Here is a 17,148-nt window from a genome sequence, read left to right on the forward strand (position 1 = left end):
ATGCCATCTGTCCCTGTGGTGGTGTCTCTCCCCATTAAGAACTTCCAGTCCCAAATGCCCTAGCAGTATATTCATTTGCTAAACTGCAGAAGAGAAGAACCCTCCTCCCTTTGGAAACCAATTCCTAGTTCGATTATGCAGCTTTGCCAATGCCACGGAGAAGCACACGTGCCTCCGTGGTCTCTCTTCTGTAGGAGACATGTCACATCTAAGAGTTTTCTCTGCTCCAGGGTCCCCTGTCCCAGGCAAGTCTCATCAGGTCTTTCACAAGCAGACAGCTGCTAGTCCATCAAGACCCAGTTCAACTGCCACCTCTTCCCACTTCCTCTCTGATAACTGAGGTCAGATCTTCTCACATGGCCCACACCTAAAACACCGAGGCCACTTGATGCTAATGTACCTGCTCCATTGAGCAGCAAGTTGATTACAGGCAGGTCTATATTCTGTCTATCACTGCATGCTCAGGAACTTACAACACTATTTGTCGTGTGTGTGTGTGTGTGTGTGTGTGTGTGTGTGTGTGTGTGTGTACTTGAAATGATTACCTCTAGACTCCCACAAGGCATATGGTCCTTCCAAGGGCTATCCAGGTACAGCCTTCTTGGCCGCAGCTGCCAAGGGCTAGGTTTACAGGCCTTTGCCATCACCCACAACTATGATTTCCCTTTGGAGATTCATAATGTAAAAGCCTACTTAGTTTTGTTTGTGTATTCATTCCTTCATCTGCTCTCTAGTGAATACATAAGCCAGACAGTGCGCTGGCAGATGGGATAAATACCTCCTGGAATGTGGTGAACAAACAGAACCGGGGCCCTGCCACCAAGTTGCTTCAAAACTAAGAGGGGAAACCAGTAATCAGCACAAATGGGGACCAGCCAGAGGGACCCTGGGACAACACTCTACAGAGAACCTACACAGATGGGGACCGGCCAGAGGGACCCTGGGACAACACTCTACAGAGAACCTACACAGATGGGGACTGGCCAGAGGGACCTGGGACACACACTCTACAGAGAACCTACACAGATGGGGACTGGCCAGAGGGACCTGGGACACACACTCTACAAAGATCCTAACAGATGGGCACAGGCCAGAGGGACCCTGGGACACACACTCCACAGAGAACCTACACAGTGCTCGGTGTCAAGAAGAGACTGTAAGGCAGAGAGAATCGCCCCTTAATTTCTTCCCTTCCCCCCATGGCAGAGCCTCATATTTCAGCTTTCTTATGCACCAGCAGTGGTGTACTTTCCACTCCTGGATGTATTTTTTAGCATATGATTCTACTGTTTTTAGAATTCCATTAAACCCAGGCTACTGATAATTAAACTCAACCCAATTCCCAGCTCAACCCATAAAGGAAACAAGCAGGACCTTATGTTGTGTCACAAAATATGAAACAATTGGTGAAAAGATAGCATTTATTATGCTCCATGCAGTGCCAGTCTGCACAGTTAGGAATAAATCAAATCCCATGCATCCAAAAGAGATTTATGTACTTTTTATTGCCTATTCCATAACAGATTTAGGACAACCTGAGCCTGCTCTAAGTGGCTTTAGAATATAGATAAATCTGATTTGCACCTACGATGCCGCGAACACTCTTCAGCGTTGCATCTAAACTGCTTCCCCCGAGTGTTCATCGCGGAGCACTCCTGCTGCTGGGTGGACCCGGGTTTATAAGATCTTAGCGATAAGCATTGTGCTTGGCTCTGCATGCCCAGTTGAGCCAAGAGCACTTACTTCCTGGTCCCTTCGGAGTGTTGCTGCCACTTCAGGGAAACGGACCAGAGAGCCTGCCCAGGGCTCAGGTGTCTACGGAAGAACAGCACCCCAGTTATCCAGAACTAAATGACAAAATCTGAGCGCACCCAAAGGTGAGGTAAAATGCCTCATGTCCTCTCCCCACTGTGCGTGTGCATGAGTGCCTGTGTAGATGCGTGTGTGCATGTTCATGAGTGCCTGCGTACATGTGTGTGTGCGTGTGCATGAGTGCCTGTGTACATGTGTGTGTCTGTGCACGTGAGTGCCTGTGTACGTGGGCATGCATGTTGAGTGCCTGAATACATGTGTGTGTGCATGTGCGTGAGTGCCTGCGTACATGTGTGTGTGCGCGCATGAGTGCCTGCATACATGTTTGTGTGAGTGCCTGCATGCATGTGTGTGCATGTTCGTGTATATGTAAGTGTATGTATGGGAGGCTGGAGGGTAACTGTGTGTGTGTGTGTGTGTGTGTGTGTGTGTGTGTGTGTGTGTGTGTGTGTATATATATATATATATATATATATATATATATATATATGGGAGCATATGTAGGTGATGCATATGGCAGCTAGAAGACATCCCAGGAATGACATCCCAAATGTCATCCCAGGAATGCCATACACCTCCTTTGAGATGGAGTATCTCCACTGGCTTAGAGTCCTCCAGTTAGCTAGACTCACTGAGCAGCCTTCCCAGGATCCACCTGTCTCTGCCTTCTTGGCACTGAGGTTTCAAGCGTACCACTAGAGCTGGCATTTTCATTTGGGTTCTGGGAGGCCAGCCCCAGGCCCTCTCACTTCAGAGGCACACACTTTACCAGATAAGCTGTCTCCCCACCACCTTCCTCCATTTTTAATTAGCAGGCATGCCTGTGATATCCTGGGTTTCATTTCCTGAAGATGAAATTTCAATATTTTAAGAGTAACTTCGGGAGGTTGTGTGCTTTAGCAGAATCATTTTTATGTCTGTCACACACAGAAGTAGAAATTGGGCCTCTGTTTCAATTTCCTGGATGTCACCAAAGTCTCTCAGAAGGAGCTGCACAAGGGAAGAACTAACTAGTTGGCAAAGAGACAAAAAAATTTCAGCAAAACTAGATGCTCAAAACATTCAACCTTTTTCGACACTGGCAAAATCGTTAGCTGCCTAATTAATCCTTAGATTGAGCACATTCGAAGTGCCACTCTGCTGCCATGACCCTGCTGACTACAACAGGGAATGGAGAAACTCCGCAGCTGAACCACAAAGAAGCTGTGTCACTCTCTGGTTACAGTGGCGGAGGGAGGAGCAGGGCTCCATTATTAAATAGCAGCTTGATTCGTGTGCCTCAGAAAACTGTTAAAAATACTGAATCCATTCTCTTTGAGTGAGACTGCACCTGAGACCACCCTGTCCTGCATGACGAAGACCGCATTTCTAACAACTTAATTTAGAATCCGCTTTTGTCACAAGTCACAGATCATGTCAGCTCCCCGGAGATGTCTGTTTCTACTCAGCCAAAATAACATCTACAAAACGAACAAGGCCAGAGTTAATCAAGAGCAGACCTGTTGTCCAAAGCCGAGAGTGAGAGGACAGAGGCAGCCCGTGCCCAGGATCAGAAACGGATCAGCAGGGAGGGTAGATGGGAGAAAATAAATTAGCTATGGTCATGGATATGTACAGAAAAGCAAGGAAGCTGGGGCCTCAGTGTGTTCATTTCACCACAAGAAGAAGGATTAGACCCTTGTCTCTGGTCAAGGTGCCTATGATAATTTTGTGTGAAATTCTAGGGACTAAGTGACTTCCGTCTTCTCCTGACTATTGAATTCAATTACTATCAGCTCAAAGTCAGACTGTGTCTTTTCTCAAGGACATGTGGCACTTTTTCTCTACTTTCTTGCCTGGAACATAAAATCACAGGCAACAAGGCGCAATTGGGCATAAACATAAAATGTGAGCATTTGTTGTCTTCTCTTCTTAATACACACACACACACACACACACACACACACACACACACACACACACACACACACACACACACACAAAGACCTGAATGGCATAGAAAGGAATCTCTGATGTTGCCAATATTTAATTCACTTTGAGGGCCAGTGTTTTGACTGATGAGGATCCCGTCTGTCTTCTTGGGGTCACGCCCTTCGTAGAGTGTGATCATTCAGCTAGGAAACTCCAAACCAGAAGCTAGAGGGGAAAATTCACTCTTTAAACGTTTCATCCAATTCCGGATCCCCCGAGAAACCCAACAGAACTAAGTATTGTTTTTTTGAACCATCAAAGCTTCTCCAACTTCCCACTGGGTTTTTATCCTTCCTATTTTTTTTCCCTATAAAATGCAAGAGTGTGTATCTCCTTAGGGGGCAACGCTACAAGTGCCATACCACAGGAGAGAAGATCTGTCACATAGCAATAGACTAGAAGCTGTTACCAACTTCCCTGGGAGTGCATGGCAAAGCCCAGAATGTGGGGCTGTTTTTAAGTTACATTGTGACTTGAGGACACAATAGAATGCTGGGTGTGTTATGTAGGCAAAATCTGCTCTAGGTTCACTGACAGGCTGGGCTCAACAGAGTCCCTGCTGTCACCCCCAAGACTTATCTGGAAGTTTCCTGAGAGAAAACATTGTACAAACAGTTTCACTACAGAGTGTTATAAAACGTAAACATTATAGGACACCCAGGGACACTCTGAGACACAGAAAAACAATGCCAAAGAGTTCCATGAAATGTTTAAAGTTTTTAAAAAGTTGAAAACTGATGTCCTGTGAGTATGTCAAGTCTTGAGCGGAAGACATGAACTTGAGATCACCAACATAAACAGTGAAGTGAGCGTGTCTCCTCAGTGAACTCCAGGCCACAGGCACAGCTGACTTCCTAGCTGAGGCTGTCTTACTCACAGGCATTTGGGCATTTTGGAAAGGTTAGTACTCCCTCTGCAATTTAGGAAATTGAAATACTCTAGACCCCTTGTGTTTTCAAGTGGATGAGAGAAGTTGTGAGCAAACACACTCCCAGACCTCGTTTCATCACCAAGGGGGCCAACGTGGCGTGATTCCGGAGGCAGCCTTCACGGTGAGTGGAGAAATTACTAGCTGTAAGACAAGCTGGTTCTTTTCTTAAAGTAAATCCAGAAATGGCTCTTGTTTCCACAACTGGATTAGTAAATCCTGAGGCTGTATAGATGGCTAGATACACTGAATTTCTTTTAATTTACCCAAGTAGAGGAGTGGCCAGACTGCCTTTCTTTCTTTAAACAGACTGTTTTCCAAAGCTAACAAATGACCTTCAGCCTATAAAATATTCACATTGTTTTCCCCCTCATTATGTATTATTTAGTGTATATCCCTTTAAATATTAATCATTTATTTTTCTAAAGATATGGTATATATTATTTACATCTGATTACAATATGGTTTTATACCGATGAAGTAAGCACACTGAAACCTTTCTGAAGGCATAAGTAAACAGGGCCAGCTACGCACGACAGGTAACCAGGGAAACACACTACACTGTGGTCCATGGATGTTTGATGTGGGACCCCAGGTGATCCTCTCACAGTGGTTGCTCAGGAAGGAGTCGAAGGAAGGAAGGGGTTCCAGGTGAACAGACACAGCATCCTGGTGAATGTACAGACGGCCATAAGTGAATCTCTTGAAGCAGACAGCCAAATATACCCCCACTGGAGACAAAGGTGGAAATAAAGTTCAAAAACAACCCCGATGAGAATATTGCTGATGTGTTACTTAGAAAGCCAAAGAGAAGCTACTGGGAGTGCTATGCAGGATCCTAAAGACTATTTAAGATGGAAGTCATTCCATTTTTACTTAAATTCTCATGACTTGCACACAAGCCAGGATTCCCTTTAAGGTCCCTGGGACTCTCCTCCAGAACCGCACATAAGTCACACCTGGAACGGCATCCCCAGTGACAAGAGCCACACGTCCTGATTGCAGGGTTGAAAGGCTCATTTGAGATCCCTTTCTGCTCCGTTAGTAATCAGGTCAATGTCTAAAGACCTCACTGAGTTTGCCCACATCTTTCTGACTCTCCAAAGGAAAGTGCGGATGGCAGTAGCTGGCAGGTAATCGATGGTTAGTTGTTGTGGTTGTTGTTTATCTTTCCTTTCGCAGATAATCAACAATGCTGTTCATGTCTGTGTTCACTCAACAAATACTTATTAGGCACCCGATACACACCAAGTGCTGTTTGCTGAGTCTTGGGTGCTGTTTGCTGAGTCTTGGGTGCTGTTTGCTGAGTCTTGGGCTGTGGGGCGGATGTCCCTGGGAGCCACGAGCATCCAGTTATTCTGTAGTAAATGTAGCAGAAGACCAGAGCAGAGGCTGAAAGCAGCCGTTCTACTAGGTAAACTCATCATGGATGAGACCTGAGAGGACACGTTGTGTCTTCAGGTTTAAGCCCTCTGGATAGAAGCACTAATTATCCTACTGCCTAATCGTTCCCATGGTGGAATTCAGCAGTCACAGAGGGAAAATATCAGCAAAGCTTCACTCGCTGAGGAGGGAATGGAGTATTCCCCAAGAGAGGCTTCCAGACAAATCGGTATCAAGATTCCCGCAGCCTTCCGTTTCCTCATGACTGTGCCTACTGCAGATCTGTTTGTACCCACCAAACAGGCGTGGCTATTCCTCCTTCAAGGGCAGCCATGATGCACTAGTCATCACGCAGCCTGGTCTGTAGAGAGGCATATGTGCCTAACGAAGGATTGCTGGCAGCAAAGCTTTCTCCCCTTATTCCACCAACGTATTGGTGAAAATTGGCTTCTACTTCCCGTCTCATTAAACTGAAGTCATTAAGTGTTCCTGATTTCAAATAAGTCATATGAGCTCCTGTATATAGACTGGCTGTGTGTGTGTGTGTGTGTGTGTGTGTGTGTGTGTGTGTGTGTGTGTGTGTGTGTGTGTTTCTCTTTGTAGTCTTGGCTGTCCTGGACTCACTTGATAGACCAGGTTGGCCTTGAATTCACAGAGATCAGCTGCTTCTGCCTCCAGCGTGCTGGGATTAAAGGTGTGTACCACCACACCCAGAAATAGTCTCTACGGTTTTTGTTTTCTGTTCTTTTGTTTTGTTTTGTTTTGTTTTTGGACTTGTACTTCCATCAGCAAAATATTTAGGATCATGGGTGCTTTAGATACTTAAAATTGTTTATGCCTAAGTTATATAATACTGATGACGAACTCTTGTATGATATGTGCATATGTGCATAAACTTCTAGGATGAGAATTTACAAAGAATTTTTATTGTTATTACATCATAATGTCCCAGAGGCATGGAGAGGAAGATGGAGGAAGCAAGTGTGTCTGTTGTCACCACGAAGAAGTGATGAGTGTTTGAGGAGATACGCTTATCCTCATGAGATGATGCAAGCCTATATCAAAACATCCCATGGCACGCCACAAATACACACAACTGTAGTGTCCATTTTAGATTAAGCTCTTGGGAATAGCGCTGGAGAGATGGCTCTGCAGTTAAGAGCACTAGCTGCTCTTCCAGACGACTGAGGTTTAAGTCCCAGCACATGCATGGTGGCTTATAACGTTCTGAAACGCCATTCCCAAAGGACGTTCTCTTCTGGCCTCCATAGGCAACAAGAGTACATGTGATGCACAGAAATATCCACAGGCAAAACACCTATACCCATGGAACAACCATTTAAAAACCAGAAGAGAAAACACGGCTCCTTTTATCCATGATCTCATAGTCTATGATGTCAGTTACTTATAAATGATTATGCCTTTAAATGTAAGTTTTGGATTGCACTCTTTTCTGAGTAGGATGGTGACATATCCCACTGTGCTGGTCCATCTTACCTAAGACTTTCCACCATCCAGCATATAACGGCGTATTGTAATGACTGTGGTGGTCATGGAATACGCAGGTCAGATGCTACTTCTTCCACACCATCCCAAGACTACAGAACACCTACACCCTTACCTCCCCTTCCATCCTAATGCTTGTCACTTCACACAGAGATATACACAGGAGTGTCAGCGCCACTGCCACGGGCTCTGAAGCCAGGACGCTCAACAGCAACACCTGTGAGCATAGTAGTTAAATAACCATTCCAAAGTCTACATCAGAAGCTATGCCTCGTCTCTACCACTTACTAAATATACAGCAAATGGGTTTCAGGGGCTCAGGATCTTTGGGTCCTTGTTGTGCACAGGGTGTGGGAACAGTTGTGCAGCAAGATGGAGTTGTGAAGGTTGGCCCCACACTGTGCATCCATGACTTCCAGGCAGGCTCCTAAGAGCTGTGCACTTGACAATGTGGCACTACTTTCTCCCCAGTGTTTCATCATTTTTCACTTCCCAAATACCTCTGAAATGACTACAAAGAAAACCAACATTAGTATACTTCTTTAATGGATCAATGGTGACTGAAAGCTTTGGTTATGTTTGCTCTTTTCAAGTAAGTAAAAGTCATAGGGACGTTTCATCCCTAAATAGCTCTGTGTGAGTCTCTTAAAAGATTTCCTCACAGGGCACATGATCATTACTACAGCTGAGAAAATTAACAGTGATTCAATATTCCCAACTAGTATCTGCCCTATATTCAAAAATGCCCCCATTGTCTCAAAAACTCTCTCTTACAGATCTCTTAGATCATGCCTCCAGATCTAAGACTGAGGCCAGGTCTTCCTGTGACATTTGGTTGGTATGGTTCTTTTAGAGTTTCTTTTCATCTAGAACAGTCTCCCTGCCTTTATTGATTTATTTATTTACTTGTGCTCTTTTAAGGAGTTGAGGCCAGTTGTCTTCTGTAATGTCTCATTCACCGGATGTGTCTGATCATTTATTTATGCTTCGCTCAGTTTGCTCCTCTATCCCTGGTTTCTGCTATAAATTGGAAGTTAAGACAGAAATTTCATGAGATTCGAGTTAAACATTCGGGCGAACTTATTTCCTAGGTGAAACCAGGATGTTCTTCCTGCCCATCCCTGACTTTGCGTCTCTGGCTTTTATGGTTTACTCTGCCTTATGCCCTTGCTCCCTGTGCCTGGGCTCCTGAGTTATATTAGCACGGAGAGAGGAATGGTCCACTGTCTCCCTATAGTGTCAGTGCTCCATGGACATTTTCATGGGCCTTCAACTAAGAGATGCGGCTCTAGAGAGGTCCAAATTGTCAAAAAATAAGCTGCAGATGAGTAACACATGATGCTTGCATTTTCTCTGTGAACCCAAACCAGATATATTTGGATCAAGTTCCTATGGAATAGCAAGTTGATTCTTCAGAGTGTTAATAAAATAGGCAAAAAGAATCGTAATTCTCCGTTACAATCCCCGCTATTGTGACAGGAATGTTGGGCCGCTGGAACTTACCAGTGTTGTGAAGGACGCATCCTAAAACAGCTCATCTGCAGGGCAAAGGAAGAACGGGGGCTGTTATAATGACCGCAGGCCTCGGTTTCCATTGAGTTTGTGTCATGTAACGAGTCAGCTTGGTGTGACCATCCATAATACATTTGTTCTGGAGGACTTGCAACACAAAGCTTACCTGACGCCTACATGCCCTCATGTTCCAGGAAGATAACACAGAAGGCTCAGCTCCGAAGCTATTGCAAAGCAGTTACCTGTGCTATTCAGAAATCAGAACAGCAAGCAGGATTAGATAAGTCTTTCTAAAGAATGTGAAAGCTGAAAAACTTCCCTGAAACTGGAAGTAAACGCCCATCACTCCAGCACACTTTAAAATCACAGGCGTGCTCTTTCCCAGTGGCTAACGGTGTCCATTTGTTTGGCTGTCTGCCTCAGCTTTGCAGGCTGCAGGTGAGCTGCCTAGTGCTCCTTCAGAATGTTAAAACAGCATTTACATTTCTCGATGCTCCTTTGCTGTTATCTCCATGAATTGCACAATGAAAATGTACAGCTACCAAAATGCCAGAGAGAACATTGCCTTGATTGTAAAGTGCTGTACAGTGAACAAATCAGGGAAGCACGGGCCACGCCCCGTCTTGTGAGGGTCTCCCCACACAGCCAGGGACGGCCTCGTGCCTCAGTGCAGCCCTTAAGAGATGTAGGGCTCACGTTACTATGGCCCCCCCATAGTAATATGCTTGTAATATTGTCTACGAGATCATAACAGAATGGGATAATGACTCAGTGGATATTTATCCAACACAGTTGTAAAGACATGTCACTAACTCATCCTGGGTCTTTACTAGGTGTTTTTTTTTTTTTCCCCTATAAATTCAGCATGCTGAGTCCGCTAAGTGGAAAACATGGATGAATGGTCACTTGGTCATTTCCCACCACCGAGGAGATTATTTCTCTACTTCAGGAAACATGGGGAAAGGAAGGGGACAGGAAGCTGCTGGGCTAGACTCTAACGAGGTCCAAGTGCTACCTATGGACTCTTGGCCACACACAGCATCGGGTCTGAGCCCACCAAGGAGCCAGGGAAGCAAGACGTTTGACATCACGCTGTGTGTGGTGTCAGTTCCTTCTCTGGCTGTAGGGAAGTGTGGCTTCTCGGTCCTTAAATGGCCATCTGCTCTCTGTGCCACACTTTTTCTCTGCCTCTCTGTGTCCACGTCTTCCATCGAGCCCTCGTAACTTACCATCTATCTAAATGGGCTCACTTGGATGCCTTTACCTCTGTAAAGACCCTGCCTCAAAATCCTGACACGTCCTAGGGAGCTCATGCTAGCGTGTGAGGACCCAACGCAACCTGTAGCTAATGCATTGTATCCATCTTTGAATTTTCTGTGTGAATGGCCAGACCATCAGGACAGACTGTGTGAAATGCATGAAGTGGATGTTCAGGGTGAAGCTACACTGGCATCAGATCCTTTGCCCCCAGGCAAAAAGTCAGTGCTGAGCTTGAAAACACCTCAGACACTGGAACTAAGCACTGAGTACTGAGGTACTAAGCGGCCGCATTCCTCAGAGCTACATTGTATGCCTGTGTTTAGGCTGGCTTTCACCTTTGGGTATGAGAAATGCTTAGCTGGCTTGAGTTTCCTGTTCACTATGCAAATGCATTCTGTGTGAGCCCATCAGCTGGACTAGAGCAGAGGCCGCCAACATCTGAGCTAGCAAGTGTTTACCTTTGCAGACACAGATAGTCCGTTGGGAGATGTGTTTTATCTCTCGGTATGTTGTTTCAAAGCATGTATCTGCCATCCAGGAAATGTGATGTCAAGTTTGTGTTTAGGGTGTTAGCAATGCACTCTTTCTGCGGTAGAGTGGCCCAGAGCAGGGGAGACATCTTAGCTTTCAAGTCAAAGGCCAGGACAGAGTAGAGGGGACACAGGGAGCCAGTGGGAGGGGCAGGAGGAAAGTGGAGAAGGAGGAGGAGGAGGCGGGAGGCTCTCTGGGCAGTGATTCCCATAGCATGGCTTCATTCTCTCATGAAAATGGCAACTTGTGCTCTTGTATTGCAGATTTGTCACCCCCACTTTGTCACACCCTTGTGAGGAGAGGCCAGCAAAGCCTCGGGGAGTCTTCTCACACTCTTTCCTTGGTTTCTTGTTCAGGTCACAGACATAAAAGAGAAATTGAAGCTCTCTAAAAAGGTCTGGTCGGCATTGCCCTACACCATCTGCAAGGATGAAAGTGTGACAGCAGGCACGTCCAATGAGGAAGAGTGCTGGAACGGACACAGCAAAGCCAGGTGAGGTTCCTGGAGGCTTGGATGGGGGCGCAGCATACCCAGCCCTACAGAACGGGGGTGCAGCACACCCGGCCATACAGAACAGGGGCACAGCACACTCAGCCCTACAGGACGGGGGCACAGCACACTCAGGCCCTACAGGACAAGGGTGGGGGGGAGGCACAGCACACTCAGCCCTACAGGACTCTTATGCAAAAAGCAATGGTGGGTGGAGGGACACAGAGTCACTTGATGACAGCTGTTGAGAGTGACAGGCTTGGTGGGCGGGCCTGTGGGAGCACTTGCTCTCAAGGTTCCATCAAGCATAGAATCCGTGTTCTGACTGCCTTGCCTCTTGATGGGGACAGGGGGTGGTGACAGATGCCAGCTCCTGGACAGCCTGAGATCACAAAGAGCCAGTTTTGTTCACTTAATGACTTTAAGACAACATAGCTATTTTTATCCATAGTTAAATCTGCAGGGCTCTTTTGCCTTTTCTGTTAAAAAAAAAATCACAAGTTAAACAAGGAATGAAAATTCAACTGTAATATTTTCACCTTTGAAGAGGAAAACAACATACTGTTCAGTGGATAGGGAAAAGAAAACGGCTAAGAGACAAGTGCAGAAGGACTCAGAAGCTGCCATGTCTCCAGAGTCCCACGAAACCCTCCTAAGGGCTCTATTTTTCCTCTTCCTGCTCTACTGACCAATGCTGTAGCCCTTTGATAAGAAATTTCTAAATCTGTTGGTTCAGCTCAGACGGGGCTGGCCCATGCTGGCCTAGGGTGGAGATGTTGGATGGGGAAGCGGGCTGGGAGTTGGCAGGCCAGGCAGCACATGAGGAGCGGCGCCTGCCAGGCTTCCATCAGTAGGGCTGCAGGTGGGCACAAGCAGCTGGTAAATTGGATTCAAGAACTCTTTGGGGACTGGCCAGCAGGTGGAGAAGTTTGGAGAGGCTCCTGTTTGGAAGGGTCTTATTAGGCAGTTTTAAAGAAAGGAAGCAGCCATGTTACAAGTGAGACAAAAAAAACTGTGTGAGAACCAAGTTCAGAAGACTCTGCCAAAGGTAAGCAGAGAGCATGGAGGCCACCTAGGTCCTCACATTGCTACGTTGCATTTTTAGCATCTGTTAGGGATGGTGTTGCTAATCTTACAAGGAAGAGCCTAGCAGGTGAGTCCAAGACAGCAGCAGAAAGATCCACAGCCAACTCAAGTCGCCTAAAATGTCACTGTTCACATCTAAGACTGAGACTATAGACGGAGATTGATGATGTGAGCGATGTGTCACTCACAGAAGGCTTCTGTGTTCTGTGGAGAAGGAGACTTTGGGGCAAAAATATTGTGCTCTGAATTACTACCTCTGATGCACTAGGCCCCCAGATACCCTGCAGAAATGTGCTGCCAAGCTGAGCAGGTGACCCTGAAGGACAGCCCTCCTGCAAGTGACCCTGAAAGACAGCGCTGCTGAAGGTGACCCTGACTGGCAGCTCTGCTGCAGGTGACCCTGAAGGACTGCCCTGCTGAAGGTGACAGTACCAAGATGAGGAAGTGGTGCCCAGTTCCTGGCACCTAGTTAACAAGAAAGAAATGCTGGGGCTCTCCCTCACTAACCTAGTATTCCTTTGCCTCTTAAACAAACAAAAACCTTGAGTACTCCCCTATTCAAATTAAGAAAGCAAATGAAATGTAATGCTGTTTCCCATAGATATGTAGCATAAAATGACAGGAATATGTTTAGGGCCATTTTAGAAATTTTGGAAATTTCTATTGTAATTCCAAGCCAAATTTCATGTCATGATTTGTGTGTGTGTGTGTGTGTGTGTGTGTGTGTGTGTGTGTGTGTGTGTGTGTGTGTTTATGCAATTCAAGTCAGCAGCTCAAACAGCAGATTTTAAATATCAAAATTCTAAAATAATACAATCTAAAGATAAATAAATCTGACGCTTATGTTCTGAGGAATGACAATAGGAACATATTTAAAGGTCTTTTTAAGAATTTTTTAAATTTTTATTATTTTTCTGTTTGGGGTAATTTGCCTTCCCGAGGTCAGTAGGAGTGCAACTCGTGTCTGCTGTGTTTCCATAAGAGTGAAAATTTTGTATGTGCAGGAAAAACGCTGAGACTCACTGCACTCGCAGTTTTGACTAGGACTCAAGGTGTTTCATGTTGCATGTGTTGTCATCATGAGTCCTGGGGGAACTGCATGCAGTGCCAAGTGTCCATGCTACATGTTCAGAACCAGGGATGCAGTGATGTTGTGCGATCCACTTCCAGCAACCACTGCCAGAATCATCCCAGATTGATACACATTTGATATTACGCTAATTTGGTTACTGTGTATTCAGAAACCCTTTGCTGTTGGCAGAGCTTTTGATACCCCCACATTTGGTTACATGACTCCATAGATGAGGGCATTAGCCACAGTTTGGGCTGGGAGATGATATAAGGTGGCAGTAAGGCCAACGCATGAAAACTGGTGGTTGCTTGAGAGAAGACAGTGTAGCTGGGAGCAGCAACGCCCTTATTTTACAAGGTGGCTCTAGAAGTCCCTCCACCAACACTCAGGAGCCAGACCTGAGTTCCATCCTGAGACCAGTACGAGCTCCTGAAAGGTCTCATGCAGGATAGAAAAATTATGCAATCTTAGTGCAATGTGCTCGTTTCTAGGACTGTGCCCATAGGCAGGCCCACTCAGTATATCTTCTATTATGCAATCCATGTATTATTTAAAAAGACAGGGTTGTCCAATATTTATGACTCAATTATGCTCCCATTGAAAAATTTCAATTCTGCGGTTCTTTTCATTTTCTCTTTAAAATTCTCCTGCTGTGGGGTGTTAGCATTACAGCCTTGCATCTGCTGACGCTATACATGGAGAACAAATCCAGACTTGCTGCATTAAATTTGACTAAACTTGTATTCTTCTTCAAATATCAATTGATCTAGAATCACATGAAAAAAAGGTTGTTTTTTTTTTTTTTTTTTTTTTTTTTTTTTTACTTAAATGAATTCTACAGAAAGATTTTGAAACTTGGAGAGTGCATTTGGTGACAGAGGTCAATCAGTGGGCACTGTGTGGGCACAAGTGAAGAACAGACATCAGCCCTGGCGGACCATGCTGGAAGACAATGACACACACCCTAAAATACTGTATATTTCTCCCAACAAAAGTTGTAAGAAAGTATTTTGAATATTTTTACCACAAAGAAATAACTATTTAAGAAATTAAACAGTTAACCTGGTTGAGCACTACACAAGTATACATGTATCCAAATGCCACATGAGTCCCTATAAGTTTGTAAAATTTTATATGTTGATTAGACATATAATAATAATTAAGAATCCATATGTAATACAAAAATTGTTCTCCCACTTTCAAAGTATGGATTTAGCTTGTATTACTTAATTATCCTAAACAGCCTGTAATACCACTTTCAATGTATTGGAAGTAAATCTTGTATTATAATTAACTTGGATGGGTACAATACCTCATATTAGAGTAGAAATATATATAATGTATGTGAAAAAATAATCTTAAATTTGAATTCTATACCAATGTATCAAAATTAAACTTATTTTTGCATCAATATAAAAAAATTATATACTAATGAATTTAAAATAACCTTATTTGTGAGTAACAATTAAGGCCGTAAGTTGAGAAGTAGACTCAATAATCTACTTTTTGTTCTATCATCCCTATATATTTCTGTATCCCCCTTTCTTTCTTTTCAACCCCTATCTTCATACCGATGAAAGAAAAATAAAGCAAAAGAGAGACATCACTGAGTCCAACCTAGTTTTCTCTCTGAATAAGACCAATAATAACTTATAACCAACTCCCAATGAAAATAAGCATCTATAACCCAAATGTGGCAAACAAGCCACTGGGAAAAATGTCCTCATTTCTACCACAGACAGAATTTTGCCTAAAAAGGGGCAAGCTTGGATGCAGGCAGAGTCGATGGTCAAACTCTGCCAAAACAGGGTAAGCAAGTCCTCAATAGTTCCTGCCTCACAAATATGTCTGTCAGATATATTGGGCCAGAAGGCTTAAGAAGATGCTCCAATGCTTTAGAGAGTTATGAGTGACTGTCCAAGCAGCAAACTGTCTCTGTCATTTTGTTTTTTCATTGTGGAAGCTGCTAACCTGCACTTCCAGTCCACTCAAGTAATTAAGTTTTATTCCTTCTCAAGGCTTGAGGTTGAAAACCAGATAGCTTAGTCTTACAATTAAGCTTAGCTGTTCAGAGGTTAAGATGTTTTTAGGTCTAGATAGATGTTCTAAGTTGACAGAGATGAGATATGAAAGATATGGATTTTCATTCAGAATTTTAGCCTCACCAAGATAGGAAAGATGTTTGCTTCAAGGTTGCCAAATACAAATAGCCAAATCACCACGAATGTAACATTTATATAATTCCTGACTGGCTTGTGGTTCTTCCTGCTGTATGTAGTTTATTTTATTTATGTGCAATAATATATATATGAAATATCTTTTTAAAAATATCTTTGAGCACAAACCAATGGATACAGAACACAGGCGCCCATTATGGCTGATAGGGCATCATGGCCTGGAGCTTATATAACAAACCCAGAGCGCCAGTGTCTCTGATGAGCAGGTGCCTCTCCCTCTTTCTGTGTTCTGCACACAAGACTCCTTCAGACACATCTTTCTGCTTGCACCTTTCTTGTCTTGTTTGTTCGCTCAGACCTGTCTTCCCACTTGCATTTTTCTACCAATTACTTGTGGAGCCTTCCCCTAATTTCTTCATCATACTTCCTTGATCCAGAAATGTGTTTATTTCAGATTTTAATGTTTCTGAAATCAAAATGATTGCAAAGTATGGGGCATGCCCATTTATGACAGTTATTGTCTTATTTTTTTCCCAAAGAGCTGTTTATTATTAAATTAATGGCCCCTGTTGAAATCGATGGTTGCCTGACAGATACACATAGATCAGTTTTGTTGTGGCAGCCACGTGGTTTGCTGTGTTGAGACCATGGTCAAGGATACGTGCTGAGCTAAGACCTAGGCACTGCCTCTCTCCTGCTGCCCTTCTCGTTGCGTGGTTGGTCTCCCCTGCAGGAGGAGACCAGGTGGAGTAAGAGGAGACTCTGCCCTTTGACAGGTTACAGGTGTGCCCACGGCCCTGCTAGCACTAAACCTTCCTTCTGACAAAAACAATAGGTGACCACAAGAACCCTCTGCTTCTACTGACCTCCTGGAACACTGAGAAGACCAGTGAGACTTATCTACAAAAATTGCTCATAAACCCTAAATTAATGTTACTTGACCTTTGGGAGAGTGTTGGCTTAACTGTCGGAGATCTTGCATACAAGCGGATTCTGAGTGGTTGTGTTGTAAACTTACATGTTGAGATTGCTCCCCTCCCCCACAATATTTTCAATGTGTTGGTATTTAGAGGTGGGGACTTTGGAAGGTAACTTGTTGTGAAGGAGAGTCCTCCTGAATGTGCTTAGTGCCTTCATAACAGGAGGCTGGAGGGGTGAAGGAACTGAGGGAGGGAGGGAGAGAAGGAGAGGGGGGGGCATGGTGACATCTCACTGTTTCTCTCTTGCCTCAAGTGAGGCTACAGCACTAATTTAGCTATGTGCAGACCAGGAAGTGACATCACCAGAGAGTGTCTGCCAACACCTTTGCCTTGGATGCCCCAAGGCTGTGAGATGCTAGCATTTCTCATTCCGTTTCTTATCTGTAAGTCGCACAGTTAATGGTGTTTTTGTTAGGGTACCTGAGCTGACCAAAGCTGCC

At 44.5% G+C, this 17,148-nt stretch overlaps 1 protein-coding gene across 2 annotated transcripts in view; it reads left to right on the forward strand.

Annotated features, from left to right (window-relative positions):
• Gpc6 (glypican 6) overlaps positions 1–17,148 on the forward strand; it is a 1,044,456-nt gene that overhangs the window by 1,012,636 nt on the left and 14,672 nt on the right. For both annotated transcript variants that reach the window (XM_051160960.1, XM_051160961.1), the window contains one exon: positions 11,260–11,396. In XM_051160960.1, coding sequence (XP_051016917.1) covers positions 11,260–11,396 — 137 coding nt within the window. The remainder of the gene's footprint in view (positions 1–11,259; positions 11,397–17,148) is intronic.

The sequence above is a fragment of the Acomys russatus genome, chromosome 18 (genome assembly GCF_903995435.1).
Source record: "Acomys russatus chromosome 18, mAcoRus1.1, whole genome shotgun sequence".
NCBI classification, from domain to species: Eukaryota; Metazoa; Chordata; class Mammalia; order Rodentia; family Muridae; genus Acomys; species Acomys russatus.